General features: G+C 34.6%; 1 protein-coding gene across 2 annotated transcripts in view; it reads left to right on the forward strand.

Annotated features, from left to right (window-relative positions):
• Positions 1-22,007, forward strand: part of AGMO (alkylglycerol monooxygenase) — a 320,330-nt gene that overhangs the window by 176,989 nt on the left and 121,334 nt on the right. For both annotated transcript variants that reach the window (XM_081800464.1, XM_081800465.1), the window contains exon 12: positions 2,107-2,212. In XM_081800464.1, coding sequence (XP_081656590.1) covers positions 2,107-2,212 — 106 coding nt within the window. The remainder of the gene's footprint in view (positions 1-2,106; positions 2,213-22,007) is intronic.

A 22,007-nucleotide genomic window follows, 5' to 3' on the forward strand; every position in this document is an offset into this window, starting at 1 on the left:
TAAAAAAAAAAAAAGTGAATGGAAAACTAATAGAGATTCCAGCAAATAGCATAGTAACATATCTCTATAACCTTAGAGTAGGTAAAAATATTAAATGGTACACAAAAATCCCTAATCATAAAGATAAAATTGATTAATTAGACTATAATAACATTAAGGAAATCAATTCTTCAATAATTAACTCTCATTAAGATAGTAAAATATAAAACCTTCAGATAGAAAATGCTATTTGCAAATTTTGTGAGTAGCAAACACCTTTTATCCCAAGTGACTAAAAGTATTGACAAGCCCTATTGATGAAATGCTCACACACTGAAGGGAGAATTTATAGTGTGATACCTAATTTGAAAGATTGAAAATTTTACTATTTGAACATATATACCATATTACCTGGTAGTCCAAAGACATGTAAAAGAATGTTCGGACAGCATTTTTCATAATAAACAAATGCTGCCAACAATCCAAATGTCCTTTACGAGGTGAGTGGATGCATGGATATTGGTATATTTACACAATGGAATGCTCTACAAGAGTGAAAGGAATGAACTGCTGCGACATGCAACATCATAATATATCATTAAAACACTAAATGAAAGATGCTAGGTACAAAAAACCGTTTACAATATAATTCCATTTATAAAAAGTAAAAAAAATACAATAATTTTTAAGAATTTATGCTAATGTGGTAAAATATTAACTTAAAAAGGAGAAAAAGGAAATGCTTATCATAAAAGGGTAGTGATTCTTTCTTAGGTAGAAGGAATATGGAAATATTGAGGAAGTAAGAGCTACCTTTGGGGGTGCTGATATTGAGTGGTGGTTACAAGGCTGTTTATTTGTTGAAAGTCATCAAACTGTATATTTCTGTTTTAAATATTTCTCTATATGTCTATTTCATTTCACAATATAAAATAATAAAACATAAAGCATAGAACATAATTAATAAAAATCAATTGTTTTAAAGTAGAATTTTTTTTTCTGTTGGAAATTACCCAGATACTGATTTTTTTAAAAAACTAGCTTATACTAATTGTATAGCATTATTTGACAAGGTGAACATTTTTAATATTTTTATTCACAGAAAAATAAGTCACATTACTTGAATGCAAACAATCATATACCATTACCCTGTTTTAACTGAGTTTAAAGTACTTGAAAAAGGTGTTCTCTTTTTTTGTATAAAAATGTTATATTCAATTTTAAAGAAACAGTCATAATTAGTAGATGCAGAGGAAATATTTGAGTTAAATAAATATATTACTTTAGATTTTCTTCATGTTTCTCTTAATAGCTCTATATTCTAAATTAACTAAATAATATATCTGTATTATGACATTAATTCAAAATATTTTCATTAGAAAATTCACTTGTTGTAACAATACTATTTATCTGTTACAAAAATATTTATCCAACAGATGTTAGATGAATATATATGAAGCTTATTTTAAGCTGATAAAATAGCTGTTCATTCCAATTATTACAAGATAATTTATAAATGCTTATCTGTACATGACATTCAATGCTGTTTCAAATACATAAACATACTTATTTAACTTAGAGTTTGAATTTTAAGAATACCATTTATACAAAAATATTCATCACAAAATAAATAACAAAGGTCTATATTTATGCTACCTATCATATTAGGCATAATCACATATTATCCATTTTCCCAATATTTCAGAAATCAACAATTCATGATTTTAGAGTGCTTAACTGTATTAGTCCTCCTTACAAGTCATTTTTTATATGAATGAAGTATAAAGGTATTGAGTGAGTGAAAGGAGCCTCATTTACTTTAAATCCTAGAAATTTAGTTGTTTAGTATTTTATTTATTAGTTGAAAGTATGCTTCACCCTAACTCATCAAAGCTCAAACTAAGCAATACATTGATAAAGAACAGATTTTCTTTAAAAAGATGCATTTTATTTCTTAGTTTAATGGCTGTTTTCAAACAGCTTCAGAGGCACATGTTCTTCAAATATATTAAAATACTGTGTATTTCTTGAAAATTAAAAGAAATGTGTATCACTATATCAATTATAACATGTAAACATATGAAGAGCATATTTAAAGCTAATACGTGTTAATGACATTTGTTTCAGACCTAAGGCAGCTGTTCTGGAAACTTTCCGTTGCTTGGTATTCCTCATGTTGTATAGATCTGGTCATCTGAAGCCTTTCATTCCTTCTTTGTCATTTGCCTTTGAGGTAAGACATTTGTTTTAGGAGGCTATAGCATGATTATACATCTATTGTGTATTTAATCCATTCATTCAACAATGTTTTTGTCTATTTTGTGACTAGTACTTGTGGCAAACTTACTTATTCATGTACTTACCATACCGTATTAATTGTGTCACCTGGAGCTAGTTAATATTGTTGAGTTTCAGCTTTTTGGTCTTTAGATTTGGATTGGTACCATTGACTTCATAGAATTGTTGGACAAGTTATATCGCCTAACGTTTATAAAGAAAAAGTAGTCCACATGGTTGGTTTTCAGCAGGAAAAAAAATTACAGAAAGTTATTGGCAGAGACTCTTCCATTTAAGATTTTTCTCTTTAGGCTTTTAAGGTAAAGATTTGATTAAAATGTCATATCAATTACCCACAAGAGATGATGATTCTATAGAAATAAAACCATTGATGTCACTGAGATTTTTCTACAACTGAAAAATATAAGTTAAAATTTGACCTGTGATGATTAAAACTTATCTTCTAAGAACTTCCAAAAATTGGGGGGTATATATTTATTATCTCAGATCTTAGACAACTGTTAAAAAAATTTTATTCTCATCACTAAACTTTTAATGGACAAGGTTTTATTCTTTTAAATTAAGGGTTATTTTAACTTTGGTGCTGAGCAGCCTACTAACATGCCCAGAATATGCAATATGTAACCTTTTTAAAACATGAAACATAAAAAAACCTTCTGCCAGCATCAATGGAAAGACTAAAATAGGCACTTTATAATTTAGTAATGATAGTAAATTGGAGCAAACTCTTTGGAAAACAATTTGGTACTACCATACAAGGCATATAAGTCTAAAAATGAGGGAGGAGAGATGTATATGTATAAATGTATATATTATATACATGTAAATATATCTGGAAAGATAAATAAGAATTTAACATGTGGTTGCCTATGGAAAGGCAAATTGTGTGAGTAGGAGAAAGAACATGGGGAAGATTTTCTTAACATTAATATTCTTTACTACCTTTACATTTCTGCACCACCTGAATATATTTCTTTAAAAGTTGTGTAAATTTAAGAAATGAGGCATAAAATGTTAGTATCAGGATACTAGATATCATCCATCTAATACATTTTGCATTTAAATAGGTACTAAATAAAGTTTATATGATGGGTTCTTATATTGTTTCTTGAGATTACAACCTAAAAACAAAATGAAGAAACATAAATTACACATATTTAATGAAATTTGGAAATATACATGCCAAAAAAATAAAATATTAAAATCAAGGAATAGCATTCTCATACTCTAATGGGGGAAGATATTGTAATTACCGGTATGAAAGAAAATAATTCCAATTAATGAATCTACTCTTGGGTATACTATGGTAGTTTATCTTCAATGATCCAGAGTAGAGAAATGGGTTCTTTAAGGTAGCCATGGTATAACAAATGGGAATGTAGGATTGTAGAACCATATTGAATTTGGGGTTCTTTGATGATGGGATAGTGGAGAACAGTGTAGTGTGTCTGACTTTTGAACGTGATGAATTCTAGTGGTGAGATGCTGTCCATTTACTAATTTTAGTCAGTAGGAGAATGTGAGTGGCTAATACTTGAGCTTTGAAGCCACATTGCCTGAATTTGATTTCTAACTCAGAAACTTACTAGTATTTGTCAGCTTAAATATTCTTTGTCTTGCATTCTTTGTCTATAAATGGATGAAGTAATAAGGTCTAATAGAAATTTGAGGATTAAAGGAGAATCTGTGTAAGAGATTTAGAATAGTGCTTAACATACAGTACATGCTCAATAAATATTAGATGCTATTATTATTATCATTTTATATGAAATGAAAGATCCCTTGGAATAATACTTAGGTTTGCCTCAGGATCCAAAAGTCAAGTATGGGAACAACTGAGTAGAGGAGCAGATAATGTTGAACCTAAAAGTCATGCTTATGAATTCTTAGTCTAATGCTGACTCTATGACATGAGACTCTGTGCCTCAGGTTGTTTACCTGTAAAATAGGTCTGATGAGAGTTGACATGCACTGAGATTTTACTATGTTCTAAATGCCCTATTATTTCATTTAATCTTCATATCAGTATAATGAGGTGTAGCTACTATTATTATTTTTATAACAAAAAATTGAGTTACAGAGAGGTTGAAAACTTGTCTGAATTAACATAACTAATAAGTGAACAAGTCAGGATACAAATTCAGACAGTCTGACACTGTAACTCTTAATTACCTAGCAACATTTTCTTCCATGTAATGATAGCAATACTTAGCCACCTCAAGGAATTTAGATAAAAAAAATACAGATGCAATGTAGCAAAAGTACTTTGAAAAACGTGAAGACCAAAAAAAAAAAAGAAAAAAAGGTCTTATCAATTTGACTGCAAAAATGTTTTGAAAAGACTAATGGCTTCAATAACTTACCTCTGAATTATCTTTAGTTCACGATTCAAGGGAGGGAAGACATAATGGCAAAATCTTTCAGGCTGCTCACCTACAGAACCTGTTCCTGTCCATGTAGGCACACAGACGGCTGATTCTTCAAGACTAAACATTGACTGTGATTTGCCAAGAAAACATTGCCTTAATATGGTGTGTTAATACTATCTATTTACATGGTTTGGTGCAAAAATTTAATGACACAAAAGGTAGGACATAGGAAGCACCTGATACATTTTAGTTACTATCCTTGTTCATATTACTATTAGTACTCTATATTATAATTAAAATATTGCTGCTATTATTATTAAAGTATTATCATTATCATTATTATTAACCATTGAATTTCCATTGGTAAAACTCAACAAGTCTTCTCTGACCAGAGGTCAATAACTATATGGTAAAGACTGGGCAAGTATTTCATTATCAACATTTTACATGTGAAGCAGCCTTTTCTTCCACTTCTTTTTTGAGTTCAAGAAAAATGTAAATTACTAGTTATCAATTCTTATGTTCTTTAAATTCAAAATTTAAAAAAAAACTAGTTATCAGTTCTTATATTCTTAATCCTGAATTTCATATTTGTGTTTTCCTCACATTAGAACTTTATGTAAATTTTTACTATTTATTGTAGTATTAATAGAACTAATTCTTTGCCCCAAATGAGGAGAGAAACCTAATAAATGGCCTCCGTGACTACATTCAGTAGGAATCAGGGGTGATTGTATTATAAGGACACAATGTTCTCATCATTTTTCTTTGAAGCTATCATTAAAATCAGTGTCATTGAAGCAGTTAATCCCTTCTTTTATAAATTAATGTTGTATATATTGGCAACATCAGCTTGCAGCCCTGTGACTCTTCTCTATTTACCTAGAAGGCTGGTTGGAAGTTTTTCTGTTATATGCTTCATTATGTAAGTCAGATGCCGTAGATTTGCACGGTAACCATTCTTCCACACTAGGCATGTACTGCTGGCTACACCCACAGCTTTAAACACATACACACAAGCACACACAGGATGGAAAATTGACCATAAAATTTTACTTAGATTATAAAACAGCTCTTAGGTAATTACAATTCTGAGTCAGAAGTACAAAGTAGATTTTAAATTTGATCCTGTGACCTGTATGTGGAAGATATATTCCCTTTAGCTTCTATCTATAAGAATATGAAGCAAGGGAGTGGTGCTCGGACTATTTATAAATAGAATTAACTGCCCTAGAAATGCATAGTTGTTTATTTAGTGTGTGCAGTGGTTAGTCCATACCCTTTCATATTTCTTTAGCTAGGTCAGTTAATATTTTGACCACCAATTCCTATACCTCTTTTTAAAAAGATTGATTTTATTTATTTATGTATGTGTGTATTTATTTATTTATTTAGAGAGCGTGAGTGGGAGGGGGTTGTGGTGCAGAGAGGGAGGGAGAGAGAATCTCAAGCAGACTCCACGCTGAACAGGGAGCCTGACATGGGACTCCATCCCGTGGCCCTGGGACTATGACCTAAGCCGAATGATCATGACCTGAGCTGAAGGCAGATGCTTAACCATCTGAGCCACCCAGGTACCCCTCATTCACAGGAAATTTGACAGAAAAACAATCCCTTCATTCTTTTGTTCATTCATTTCTCACTAACATACAGCACAGACTTTTTTTTCCTACTAGCTCATGTGTAATTTGTTCTAAGATGTGCCTATGAAACTGTGGTTGATTTATTTTTTTCTTACATCAGAAGCTTTAAAAATATCTAATCTGATGAGCCTTTAAAGGGAAGATAGCAAAATAAAAAATAAATAGCTATTTTTGATAAGTATACATGTATATAAGAGAATGGGAAATACTTATTTACAGATATTTTGATCCCATATGTATTTTGTTTCATATACCTTTTTATTTAACTGAGGAGACAGTTAAGGTACTGGAGAAAGTATTGGCTTTGAAGTCACACAAATCTAAGTGTCATTCCCAGCTCTGTCAATTGGTTGTGTGGTCTTCAGGAAGTTATCTAAAATAACCACAGCTTAGCTCCCTAGCTTTTTGCCTCAGCAAAAAGAAGAATAAAAATCCCCCAGAGATTGTTTTGATATTCAAAGGACTAAAGGAGATAGAATGTAGCATAATACCTGGTATGTAAGTAGTGAGAATTATTCATAATAATTATATCCATATATATTATAAACACACATACATACACAAGCTACACATACACATTTAAAATAATGTTTTTAAAACTAGGATGTTTAAAGCAATGAAAATATGAACCTGAAAATACCTGCTTACTAGTAGCCAAATAATTTGAGTTGATTCCAAAAGAACTTTTGGAATTTGAAGAATGGCTTTAAAATCTGATTTATAGATTTTAGTTTAGTTATGTCATTAAAACATCACTCCTAAAGGGTCAACCAACTTGTATCTGCTGAAGATGTGCACAAGATCTGGGTAGAATTTGGACAGGAAGAATTTGGGAGGAAGGTGGAGAGCACTTGACTTAAGGGAGAATACAATGAAAAGTCCAGAATCAGGGGAGACCATGGACTGCTTAAGTGATGAAGGGAGCCTGGTAACAATAGCCCAAAGTGTGGATCCTGATAGGAGGTAAATAAATGCCCATGCAAGATAGAACCAGCTTGCCTAATGCTTTCAGTGGTAGGTAGAAACGTTTATTCCACATTACTGGAACACCAGCTCCAGTAAAAACAGAGCAAAAGCCCTGTCTTTGTGGAGATTAGCTTTTAATCAGTGTATTAGTTTTTGATTGCTGTGTAACAAATTACCACAAATTTAGTGGCTTAAAACAACACACATTTATTATCTAACAGTTCCCACGGGTCAGGAGGTCAGGCACAGTTTTGCTCAAAACTCTGTTCAGTGTCTCCAGAGGCTGCATTTAAGGTAAGTCTTGGCCAGATTGTGTTCTCATCTGGAGGCTCAACGACGGAAAAATCCACTTCCGAGCTCATTCACGTTGTTGACAGAACTCATTTCCTTGCAGCTGTATGACTTAGGGCCCCAGCTTTTTGCTGGCTTTTGAGTGGAGGCTGCTCTCAGGTGCTAGAGGCTGCCTGCAGGTCCACCCCACCTGGGCAGCCTCAACATGGCTGCTTACTTCATCAAACACGTAAGAACTTTGCTTTAGGGCTCAACTGCTCCTCTTAATTGCTTTTAGCTGATTAAGCTAGGCTCCTCCAGGAGAATCTCCTGTTTCATCAAATGAAAAACAACTGATTTAGGATCCTAATTACAGCTGCAAAATCCCTTCATCTGTGCCATATTCTGTTGGCTAGAAGCGAGTCATAGGCGTCACCCACACTCCAGGGGAAGGCATTGTACAGGCTAACAGGTCATAAGGGCAAGGGTGGGGATCATGTGGCCACCCTAGTTTCTGTCTGCCACAGTTGGGGAAAATGCACACAATAACTCAGACAAATACTTACATACATAGCCATATATGTTTATACTCACATACATAGCTTAGCAGGTCATTATTAAAAAATAAATCAGGGATGGAGGAGGCAAAATTTTTTAGAACATGGTACCTGAGGAAGGCTGGTGGCATTTCAGTTAAGACCTGATGTGAGGGCAAAAACCATATGGATTCCAGAAGAAGAGCAGGTAAAGGCAATATCAAGTGCAAAGGTGCCGAGGCAGGTTGTCCTATTATGGACGTGAACACTGCACATGTTTGCAATTGAGTAAGCAAGAGGGAAAGTGGTAGAAAATACAGTCAGAGCAGTAATGGGGGGTCAGACCACGTAAGCCCTTTTGGTCATTGTAATCACCTATTTTACTCCAGGTAAAATGACCCCCCTGGAGAGTTGAAGCAGAGGATGTGTATGAACTGACTTACATTTTAAGATCACTTTAATGGCTGAGTTGAGGACAATGAAAGGGGGGTAGGAAGAGGATGTGAGGACACCAGTTAGGACACTATTGTAAGCATGAAGGTGAGAGAAGTGAGTGTCCTAGAGAACATGAGAAGTTGTCAGATTCAGGAAGCAATCTTAAAGTAGGAAAGGCAAGATTTGCTCACAGGTCAGATGAGAAAATGGGGGGGACAAAAAAAACAAGAGTTGAGAATGACTATGGTGGTTTTGGTCTGAGAAAATAAAAGAATGCAGTTACCATGAACTAAGATGGGAAGAATCTAAGAGGAAAAGTTAAAAGTGGTAGTAGATCTCCAAGTTCAATTTTGTTTGATGGGATTGTGTTTATTGATTTCATAGTTGTCTTCTTGCTGATAGAGTTCTTAATCTGTTTTGCACAAACAATTCAATGCAGAGAAGGTAGATGGGAAGAAAATACATCGACATTTTATTAGTGGTCGTGCTTATGTGTTGTGACTTGAATTTTTTTCTTTGTGATTACTGCATTTTTTAATGAACATATATTACCTTTAATCCTATATCATGAAGTCTTTTTTTTTTTCAGCCAAATTTACCTACTCAGAGTTTTGTAATAGGAGTTAAGATGAAATATATAAAAGATATGTCTGGACAACCAGAGAGAAGTCAGAGCTTCAGTTAAAGACACTTGAACGCTGTTGGCAATGCCAGGGAGCAGCACAACATGGATGGGAGGTGCTCCCACCAGCTGTGTTATCAGAGTCCCGGGGCTGCTATCTATATGAGGTGTCACTGTAAAACTGAAATGATGTCATGAAACCATGATATTTTTTAACTGACTAATTTTTTAGACCAATTTAAGTTTTCCAGCAAAACTGAGGGGAAGGTAGAGATTCCCCATCTACCCCTTGCCCCGACACATGCACAGCCTCTTTCATTATCAACATTCCCCACCAGAACAGTGCATTTGTTACAACAGATGAACCTAGGTTGACACATCAGAGCCACCCAAAGTCCATAATTTACCTTATGGCTCTCTATTGGTGTTGACAATTTATGGTTTGGACAAATGTATAGTAACAAGAATCCATTGTTATAGGATCATACAGAGTATTTCCATTGCCCTAAAACTCCTCTGTGCTCTGCCTTGTCATCCCTCCCTGTGCTCCTCAATCCCTGATAACCACTGATCTTTATACTGTGTCCATAGTTCTGCCTTTGGTCATATAGTTGGAATCAGACAGTGTGAAATATTTTCAGATTGTCTTCTTTCACTTAGTAATATGCATTTAAGTTTTCTTCATGTCTTTTCATGGATTCATAGCTCTTTGTGTGTGTGTCTGCTGAACAATTTTCCATTGTTTGGATGTACCACAGTTTATTTATTCATTCACCTACTAAAGGACATTTTGGTTCCTTCCAAGTTTTGGCAATTATGAATAACGATGCTATAAATATCCCTGTGCAGGTTTTTGTGTGGACATAAGTTTTCAGTTCCTTTGGGTAGACATGAAGGAGCACAATTGCTGGATCATATGGTAAGGGTATGTTTAGTTCTGTCAGAAATCTCCAAACTGTCTTCCAAAATGGCTGTACCATTTTGCATCCCTGAATAAGAGTTTCTTTTGCTTCATATCCTCACCAGCATTTGCTGTTAACAGTGTTCCAGATTTTGGCCATTCTAATAGGTGTTTAGTGATATCTCATTGTTTTAATTTGCATTTCCCTGTGACATATGATATGGAGCATCTTTTTGTATGATTGTATGTTCTTTGGTGAGGTGTCAGTTAAGATCTTTGGCCATTTTTTAAAGTTTTGTTGTTTTTTTTTTTTATTGTTAGGGTTTTTTTTTTTATTACATTCAGTTAGCCACTGTATAATACATAGTTTTTGATGTAATGTTCAATGATTCATTAGTTAAGTATAACACCCAGTGCTCATTACAACATTATTGTTGAGTTTTAAAAGTTCTTTGTATATTTTAGATGACTGTTCTTCATCAGATGTGTCTTTAGGAAACCTTTTCTCCCAGCCTGTAGCTTGTCTTCTCATTCTCTTGACATTGTCTTTTGCATAGCAGAAGTTTTTAATTTTAAAAATTCAGCTTATAAATTATTTCTTTGATGGAGTGTGTCTTTGGTGTTGTATCTGAAAAAGCAATGCCATACCCAAGATCATCTATGTTCTTTCCTATGTTATCTTCTAGGAGTTTTATAGTTTTTCATTTTTAAATTAAATATGTGATTATTGAGTAAATTTTTGTAGAGTATAATGTCTGTGTCAGATTCATTTATGTGTGTATGTCCATTTCTTTAAGCACCTTTCTTTGAAAAGACTATCTTTGCTCCATTGCATTGTCCTTGCTCCCTTGTCACAGATCATTTGACTATATTTATGTGGGTCAATTTCCTCACTCTCTATTCTGTCCCATTGATATAATTGCCTATTCTTTCATGAATACCACACTGCCTTGATCATCGTTGCTTTCCAGTAAGTCTTAAAGTCAGGTAGTGTTAGTCCACCAACATTGTCCTCCTCCTTCAATATTGTGTTGGCTATTCTGGGTCTTTTGCCTTTTCCTGTAAACTAGAATCAGTTTGTCAATATCACAAATTAACTTGCTGGGATTTTGTTGGTGATTGCATTGAATCTAATTAGAATAACTGACATCTTGACAATATTGAGTCTTCCTATACGTGAATGCAGAGTATCTTTCCATTTATTCTGTTTTTATTTTTTTTTTTTAAGATTACTTATTTGAGAGAGAGAGAGAGTACGGGGAGGGAGGGGCTGAGGGAGAGAGAGAGTCTCAAGCACACTCCCGCTGGGTGAGGAGCCCCACGTGGGGCTCTATCTCACAACCCTGAGATCATGACCTGAGCCAAAATCCAGAGTTGGATGCTTAACTGACTGAGCCACCCAGGCGTCCCCTCCATTTATTTCGTTTTTTATTTCATTCTTGGAGTTTTGTAATTTTCCTCATACAGAACTTGTATATACAGTATTTTGTTAGATTTATTGCCTGAGTAATTTTTTTTAGTTTTAATGTAAATTGCGTTGCACTTTTATTTTCAAATTCCACTGGTTCATTCCTGGTGTGTAGGAAAGTGATTGACTTTTTATATCAACCCTTTACCCTGCAACCTTATCCTAATCACTTATTAGTCCCAGGAGTTTTTTGTTGATTCTTTCAGATTTTCTACATAATCATGTCATCTGCTTAGCTTAGCAAGAAAGGAACAGATTGAGGAGTTTAGTTGTTGACTTTTTATTTATACATTTATCACTAAAATAATCAGAAAGCTTAAGTTAAACTATATCCATATATAAGCTTTTTCGCTATATCATCATTTATTTAAAAATTTTTACCAATAAATATCATAGGTAATTTTAGTTTACAAGTGCTACAGGTAGTATTCCAAGTGGTTTATAAATATAATTTCCTTAAATACTCATAGCAACTTTATAATGTAGATGCTACTATATGTCACATTTAACAGATGAGGAAATTGACAAGTAATTTGCCCAAGGCCACAATCCTGTATGTAGGAAAGACAGGATTCAAACCCAGACAGTCTGGAACCTGCGCCTTTAACATGCTATACTGTGAATCATGCCTTGAATTGTTTAGCTACTGTTATGTGTCAATGTTGGCATTCTTTTTTTTTTTTTTTTTTTTTTAGTCTGGATTCATTTAGTTACAAGTGCTAGAAAACTCAATAAACACTGGCTAAGAACAAAAGTGAAAATACTGATTTATGTTCGATGTTGGCATTCTTCAGGGCCTGGTCCTGGATCCTGCTTTCTTCTCTATCCACCCTCACACATTTCTATTTCTTTAAACACCATGGATGTGGTGATGACTCCCAAAATTTTATCCCCAGACCAGAACTCTAACCTCAGCTGTAAACTCACACATCCTGTTACCTATTTAAGATCTTCTCCTGAATGATGTAGACACATCAGACAACTGCATACACAAAGGGGAGCTCTTAATGCTTTCTCCTACATATCCTGTTCCATCTCAGTAGATTTACATCTCAGTAAATAGGCACCACAGACACTTTCACTTATTTCATGTATCTAGGAATCATTCTTGTTTTACCTTCTCTTTTGCCACCCACTCAACAACTTCTGTGGCTTCTACTCCAAGATACTTCTTAGACTTCATCCCCATTGTCACCATCCTAACTGAAAGCATCAGCATATCTTGTTAGGTCTGATACAGTATATTCCTAAATATTCATTCGCCTTACTCTATTCTTGATACTTTCCAATACATTTTATATGTATAACATGATCAAGTTTAATTTAAACTGCTGAATAGCTTTAGATGGCACTTAGAATAAAATCCAAACCCTTTCCCATAACCTATAAGGCCCTCAGTGAAACATTCATAGACATACTCAGTTGTCACTACTGGCTCATTCCTCAGTCTTGGAAGTTAAGCTAATGAAAAGAATATGTGGATAAATAAAATTATGGCTCTAACATACAGCAGCTTACTTTATTTCTAATAGAATCATGAGAAAGATCATGTAACTTTTTCATTAGCATAGTTAGGGATTTCTTGGAAGAAACCTACTTCAACAGAAAAGAAAAAAAAAACAACTATGATGTATCTGCAGGTCATTTTGATTCAATATTTTTCTTTAATTACCTCATCTTTTAAAATTTAAATACACTTACTTTAAATGGAAAATTTTTCACTATAGTAATAGAAAACCCTAAAGTTAAAAATACCCAGAAATAGAAATACCCAATTTAAAAGGTCATAAGTTTTTGAAATAAAAATACTAGTAAAAATAATAATCCTAACTCACAAAAGTCATATCTGAAAATTAAATCCCTATAAAAATGACATTAAATGTGATTATTCAGCAACATAGGGATGTTTAGCTTTAATGTAATTGTCAGAGTCACTTCTAGCATTCACATTTCCATCCTAACTCCTGTTTTATTTTAAATGTGTATATCCCCAAAGATTCATTTGAATAAGGTCAAAACAAATAGTGAAATTAAGTAAAAAAAAAAAAAAAAAAAAAAACTTTGTACCTCTATATTAACTAACTGGAATTTATTTATTTATTTATTTATTTATTTAAAAGATTTTATTTATTTATTTGACAGAGAGAGAAAGACATAGAGAGAGAGGAAACATAAGCAGGGGGAGTGGGAGAGGGAGAGGGAGAAGCAGGCTTCCCGCGTAGCAGAGAGCCCGATGTGGGGCTCGATCCCAGGACCCTGGGACCATGACCTGAGCCGAAGGCAGACGCTTAACGACTGAGCCACCCAGGCGCCAACTAACTGGAATTTAAATAAAAACTTGAAACTAAAAATAAAATAAAAAATAAATAAGTCACATGATCAATCCCCCCAAAAAAAAAATTAAGATAAGTAACAACCTGAAAACTCACAGAGATGTACTTTTGTTGTCTCACAGGCCCTGATTGTGGGTCCTGGAGATCAACCTTGAGGACACATTCGGTGTCAGAAGATACATATACTTGAGTTCCCCAAGTGATGGATACAGGGTACATACCTTTCAGGGTACCTGAAGTCCCTGCTAAGTAATGGAGAGTAGTGCTTTAGATCTTAAAGACCTTAGGAAGGGACTCATTTTTGAGTGCAGATAATCCCACCTGCATCCAAAGAGGATATCCTTGGAGGGACCCTTAGCAACCTGTTCCAGATTTCTGACTGAAATCATATCAAGTAGCACCATTCATATGCATCTTAACCTTTAGGAAACATCCTTCCTGCTGTCCAACTCTGGAATCTAATTCGTCATGCCTTCTTCTTCTTTTTTTTTCTTAAGAAGTTTTGTTTTTTTTTTAAGATTTTATTTATTTATTTGACAGAGAGAGACACAGCGAGAGAGGGAACACAAGTGGGGGAGTGGGAGAGGGAGAAGCAGGCTTCCCGCGGAGCAGGGAGCCCGATGCGGGGCTCGATCCCAGGACTCTGGGATCGTGACCTGAGCCGAAGGCAGACGCTTAACGACTGAGCCGCCCAGGTGCCCCTTGTCATGCCTTCTTATTATTTACCTTTTTGACATGATTATCTTGCCTGGACAGATCTTTTGGGAAAAAAAAAAAAATCTACCAAGGTTAACAGTTTGCCACCTCAGGTGTTTTTGTGCAGAAGAGGAAGCCAACACTCAGCAGCAACAACAATAAGACTGTTCAGCATTTATTTATTCAGTAAATATTAAAGGAGCCCTGGCAGCATCTGCTACAGAGCTGTTACCCAAATGGAGGAGAGCACGTTGCTGGAATTTTAACCTTACATAGAATGCTGAATTAAATATTTATTGATTTCAAATAAGATGGTATGTAGAATCAGATGTCCCTTGTTACCTAAATGTTTGGTCAAAATATCTGAATCAGTAAGTGAAGGAAGGTTTGACAGTTCTTAGCAGCTTCATGGTTCATAGATTCTTCATTCTTTCTGTTTTTGGTAAAATTCAGCTTTCCTTGGTGTTTATCTGTTCCTACATAACAAACCAACCCAAAATGGCTTATTTATTGTTTCTCACAAATACATGGTGGTTCCACTGTTCCTTTCTCTTAGGCTTACTTATTGGGCTATATAGGGATCTAGCTGGGCTGGACAGTCACATGGGTGACATGAAGGGACTCAGCAGGAACACCTTTATTTTCCCTCCACATGACCTCTCACTCTCCAGTGGGCCAGACTTCTTGAAGCCAAGGCTCTGGAACTTAAAAAAAAGTCACTTCTGCCCCTTTCCATTGGTCACAGCACATGACCAGTCTAGCCAATGTTCAAGGGTGGAAAATAGACTCTATCTCTTGAATGAAGATCAGTCAGGTCAAGTGTAAAGGGGCATATCTGAAATTATGGCTATTATGCAACCTACCACATTTGGGTCTTATATGATTTAAATTTATGATGATTAGTATATCACAGAATGTAAACATATTTGTCTAAAGCCATCACAGACAATTCATTTCAGTTTTACATTTGGTCACGTTATGAACACAAAGAAGAGACTGCACCCAACTTTTTTCATGAAATATATGGTAATCTGCCATAAACATACTTATGGATTCAAGGGGAAAATCACACACACACATACACACACACACACACACACACTGATCTATGAATATTCATGGCATACAGCACTTCTGAATAGTCTATTTTAAAATTATTCAAACTTCAAATATTTTTATCAACTGCACAAAGTTTGTGTTTATGGGTAGTAGTTTTGTTTTAAATAATACCTGTCTTCATATCAACTCATAATTATTTTCCTATCATCTAGTATTTATTATATATTAAATTACATAAAATAATTTTAAAAGATAATAAAATGAAAACCACTCAATTAAAACTATAATATTACAGTACCAGTGAAGTATTATTAACACCCATGATCTACTACCTTTTTGATTCCTTCTCTTTCACGCTCCCACAGATACAACTCTTATTTTATAAGATGCTTATCATTTCCATGTGTTTTCTAAACAAGTTCTATTTTTTCATATTCTTAAATTTATCACTAAGTCGTATTTGATTTATTTTTTTAAAATGTGTGCAATAAAATGGTATCATACCAAATATAGTTTCCTTCTATTTCCTTTAATTTACTGAATGTTTTGTTTCTAAAATGTATCCTTTTTCTTTCATGTAGTTGTAATTCATTCACTTTTATTGCTATAAAGTATTTTGTTCTAAACTATATTAAAATATCCATTCTCTAGTGTTTGTTCCTAGCTTTTATTTTTATAGTCCTGCAGTGAAAATTCATGCACCCATCTTCTAGTGAACATGGCATTTATGTAGTTTCTCTAGGTTATACAGTAGGGGTGGAATGGCTAGTTTCTAGGAAATGTGCATGATTACACTAAGAGTATGTCAAGTTGTTTACCCATGTGGTTATAAAATACCACTATCAGAGTATACATGCCCTCATCAAAGCCAGAATTATGTTAACTTTTGTTCATCTGGGGATTAAGTATCTCATTGTATTTCTAATTACCATTTTCCTGTTTACTGCTAAAGTGAATCATTATTTCATTTTTATTGGCCATTCATATTTCTTTTCCTGTGATAGGCTTTTTCATGTCATTTACCCATTTTTCTATATTGTTATTCTTCTGCTTTTTAGAAATTCTATATGTGAAATACCAATCCTTTTTCATTTTTATTTGTTAAAAGCATATTCTCCCAGTTTGTAGTTTGTCTCATTGCCCTGGGATTGAACTCAAATGGATTTCATTTCCACAGAGTAATGCCAAATAATAGTATACTACCTCCACACATGAAGATGGTACTACTAAACCATTCATTATTAGTAATTCAGAGAAACTTTTTTCTATATAATGCTAGATATATCTAGCAACAATTCCTCCTCTAACCACCAGTATGCCTACATAACTCCTGAACAGGGCTATGAATCAAGGCTATAATTATGCAGAAATATAATGCTAACATATAATTTGAAGATTAATTCCACAGTCATGGCTCCTTTAGCAAGGTTTATGGACTATTTGAATTTTAAATACATAGATCAGGATTTCCCCCATCCTTTTGTATGGGAGAATACTCAAATTTAAAGTTTATTCAAAATCTACTCTATTGCATAGCAAAACTGCTAAAATGTATTGAAATTCCCTTATATACATGATGCTATATTACTGAGAATATATTTTATATGACATAAGAAATTTTTATTTTTAGCAAAAAAATGCAGAATTCATGGAATAGCATAAAAGACACAAACACTGAGGGTTTTTTTTTTTTTTAGCAAATTCCCTTTGAGATTTTGTCATTCTTTCATATAATAAAGCTTTGTCACTTTTCCTTCACCTTTAACTCAATTTAAGTGTCATTGTCACTTTAAAAATATTTTTGTTCTTTCACTTTCCCTTATTATCCTTGTAAGTATTTTTAGTATCTAAAGATACCATTTTTCAAGATTTATCATCACATACAATTAACAAATGTTCACTCTGTTCCAAGTTCTGTGCTTTATGTGTGTAATCTCATTCATAATGCACATATATCTCCTATTTCATACTATGTACTATCCTATAAGAGTGGATAGAAAATAACTAATGTAGGGACACCTGGGTGGTACAGTTGTTTAAGCATCCAACTCTTGGGTTCCACTCAGGTCATGATCTCAGGGTCATGAGATAGAGCCCCACAACCCCTCAGGGTGTAGTCTGCTTAGGTTTCTCTCTCCCTCTCCCTCTGCCCCTCCTGTTCATGTTCTCTCTCTCTCTAAAATAAATAAATAAATCTCTTAAAAAAAAAAGGAAAATAACTAATATATTAGGTGAGAAGCAGGCTAAGCAATAGGTGAAAATAAGCTCTTTGAGGTGATTTATATGTGGCCCTTTTTAAAAAAAATACTGTCCACTTCCTGTTACTTTTCTAAAAATAATTACTTTTGGGGCGCCTGGGTGGCTCAGTCGGTTAAGCGGCTGCCTTCGGTTCAGGTCATGATCCCAGGGTCCTGGGATCGAGCCCCACGTCGGGCTCCCTGCTCAGCCAGGAGCCTGCTTCTCCTTTTCCCTCTGCCTGCCACTCTGCCTACTTGTGCTCTCTCTGTCAAATAAATAAATTTAAAAAAATAATAATTACTTTTTCTTGCTATGAACAACAAAATATGTGGTAACCAAAATGAAGCAATATTAGAATATAGTACTGCTTTTTTCTTTAAATACATATTATATATATATAATTACAGTAGATTATATAAATATATATATATAGCCACATTAAATTTCTTGAAATGTATTGTCTCTTGTGTAGGATTTTAAATTATTGAATCCACATACAAGAAAATGTTAATCCATGATAGTTACCTATGTATCATCTTTTCCTATTAAAATGGTTAAAATTAAGAGACATAGATATATCTTATATTTGTACCTGTCCACCTCTTCTCTCTTGCCCTTATTTGAAAAGCCTCTGCATGGGCATTCACTAAGAACAGATGCTTTGGCAAATACTTTAGGTTGAAGGAGATTTTCACCATTAGGTGTTTTTTCTGCATTTTACTACTATGTGTATTATAAAGAACACAAATTTTATACATTTCTGATGAGTTCATACTGAAATCATCAAAACATAGGTGAAATCTAAAGGGGAATTTTACATTAAAAATACTGAGCATTGGTGGAGGGTGCCTGGGTGGCAAAGTCGGTTAAACCTCGTACTCTTGGATTTCCACCCAGGTGGTGATCTCAGGGTCTTGGGATCAAGCCTCGCATCAGACTCCACTGAGCACAGAATCTGCTTGGGATTCTCTCTCCCTCCCCCTGTGCTCTGTCTAAAATAAATAAATCTTTGAAAAATAAAAATACTGGGTTTTTAAAATATATTTTAAATACATTTCTGTCAGTTTAGTTTCTGCTTGTTTTGTTTACTTTTTTTTTTTCTTGTTTTGGCTGTTCTTGTTTGAAAACAGGAAGTGATTCCTTGCCAAGAGTGGTTTAGCTAGAAGAGCAAACATGTTGAATTTAATTTAACATTGCAAACTTTGTAATTTTGAGTGAGGTTTAAATGGATACAATCTCTATTAATTATATTATTTGTATAAAAATAGAAATTCAGGAATGTTAGAAATCTAGCTCTCTGCATGGCCGATTCCAGACCACTGAACCAGTTTCCATCCTGGTGACTCATATCCCTCTACGTTTTTCATGGATGTCCTTTAATCTGACTTATTTGTGGGTCTAATCCGCCAGTGCCAGCATGGTGAATTACGAGCAGCAGTTTAAGGTAAACATCATTTACTCATAAGAAATTGTTTCCACATCACCTCGGTTTTCTGCTTGGCGTTTAAAAAAAGAAACGCTGCCCTTTTTTATAATCACTTGTCCTATGTTTGAAATAATAAAGAGCCCCGCATTTTGCCTGCTCCAGTCTGAGTGTGCCGCGTGTTGTGCTATGATTTATGACCTGAGCATCCGACACTCTCCATGCACTAACAAGATGGCCCACTGCGTTTGAAATATATCCCCCAAATGAAAGCAAACACGGCTTTGTGATATAAAGCCTTGTCAGCACGCAAGGAATTAAATACGTGCAATTTATAATTTTTAGTCTTTCTTTTTGCATTGCCTTGAAGAAGGCTAAAATAGGTTAAGATCCATGGGTGGACAGGATTTCACATACTAGACGAGAGCTCTAAGGGGAATCCTGACCTTGAGAAAAAGGCGCAGGGAGACTTGGCAGAACGTCAACGTGGTTTCCACTAGTACATGACAGGGACTCATTATGGGCTTGCTGTTGCCTGTAAGCTGGTTTCACTACCATCAACTACGAGGCCAGAATGCCTGGTTCCAGATGCTCTTGCCAATTGACCGTAAAATTGCTATGCATTTCTGGCCAAGCCCAAGATTTTAAAAGCTCCCCTCCTCCTCCCTTCAACACCCTAACCCCAGTTCCCTCTAAAAAGCTGCTCATTATTCTTCCTTTGCCCCCTGATCTCAGCAAAAGAAATACTTCTGGAATCAATTAGAAATGTCTGCCCTTGATGAGGTTTGCACGTGAGTTTGGAGTTGTGAGGCTCTGATAGTGTCAGCCAACAGCTGCACTTTCAGGTGGTAAAATCTAAGAAGGAATTTTCCAGGGTTTATTTACCATCATAAAAGATTTTAAAAATAGGCAATGCATGTCGAGAGACCATCTTATATGCCTTTGAAAGTGAGTTTAAATTTGGATAATATATTTATTTTATTCACAATGAGCAAACTGGAGATCTCTGATTGGGGGAATCTTACTGTTGCCTTAATAGATTGTGTCAAATGATTATAAATACTAGAAACAGGGGTCTCCTTTCCGAAGGTTAATGGTAAAAGAACATCTGTTATCTTTTCTGTCATATTAATTGCTCGACAAGTAGATAGTCAAGATTAATGGGAATCAGAACCCATTTTCTGAAAATAATGTGAATTATTCTGTGTAACATGTTTGCCTGCTCTTTCTCTCTAACTATATATGCATATAAGATTTTTAATCAAAATTACAACAAGAATTTTTTTCTTTTTAAATATAACTATTTGGTAAGCTTTTATTAATGCTTGTTTGATAAGATGCTATAAACTTCTTTTTATATTTGTATATATCCTATTAAAATACATTAGCTATTGTAGCATGAAAATGACATGATTTTCCTGAAGCCACGTTGAGAAGCATAGTAACAAACCAAGTATCCAAATTATCACCTGGCACTTCCAAGCACATGGCCTTTTCTTTCCTTGGATACATCATATGCCTCCTGGAAGTCTGTTTTTGTTTCTCCTGCTGGCTAAAAAGCGGAGACAATTTCAAGTGCACGTTTTCTTTTTTTTTTTTTAATTTTATTTTCTTATTTTTTAAGATTTTATTTATTTATTCATGAGAGACAGAGACAGAGAGAGAGAGGCAGAGGGAGAAGCAGGCTCCCAAGGAGCAGGGAGCCCGATGCAGGACTCGATCCCAGGACCCTGGGATCACGACCTGAGCTGAAGGCAGACGCTTAACCATCTGAGCCACCCGGGCGCCCCTAAGTGCACATTTTCATCATGAAAATTTTCACCCCTGCTTTCAAGAAATGTTATCAAACTTTTTTTTTCCCCAGCAAGTCACCATTAAATATAGAATTTTAGTTCCCAGAAATACCTCTTACTTGTGCAATCAATGTTACTTCTCCTTAAAGTGTTGCCATTTCTACTTATATAGAGTGGTGGAGAGGTGTGAAGAGAGAATTTTATGTCTGTTCCTCTAGTAGTATCTCCATATTTAAAGGCAACAGAGAGAAGTTCAAATTTGCATTTTTATGAGAGCTCTTTCTACATGTGCAAACATTTACCTACTAATCAGTCGGGTTTCTAGATTGAGGTTTTTTTGGTAAAACTAAGGGAATAACCGTATTATCAGGTGTACCTAAAATATAGTACTGTTTATTATATTCATGGAATAACTCTAAGTAAGCTGAAAAATTTCATTACTTAGGATATCTGATGTCTCAAAAAAAAAAAAGAATATCTGATGTCTCATGCATGCTACAGTGTGATCAAGGTTAGAAAGACATATTTTGCCTCCTAGTTTCCTGGGTAAAGCAGCATACCAGTAACAACAAGGGCAAAAACAAACAAGGCTGAATGATTTTTAATTGCCATCTTTAAGAAATAATGTCTCATTTATCCTTCTCCATGTCCGTCATATGCTCTGCATGTCATTGGCGAGCCAACCTTCCTTTTACTGAGTATAACAAATGAAAAAAAAAAAAAGAATGGTATATACAGTCTTTAACAGCATTCTGGAAGGTACTTCCCTGTGATCAAATTATTATAGAAAGGAAAAGTTGATTGATTCATGTCTTTTCTCTGAGCTGAAACATCCTGTGTAGCAGCTTTTCCTAAACATGTTTGGGTCTAAGAGCAAAATCCACCTGCTTGGTACTAAGCACGTTGACAGTTGAAACATTCTCTCTGGGGAAGAAGCAGAAATCTACTCTTCCTGACTCTCAAATAGGAGGCTTCCTT

Source organism: Leptonychotes weddellii, chromosome 12, assembly GCF_054177405.1.
Source record: "Leptonychotes weddellii isolate Sample4059 chromosome 12, ASM5417740v2, whole genome shotgun sequence".
Lineage (NCBI taxonomy): Eukaryota > Metazoa > Chordata > Mammalia > Carnivora > Phocidae > Leptonychotes > Leptonychotes weddellii.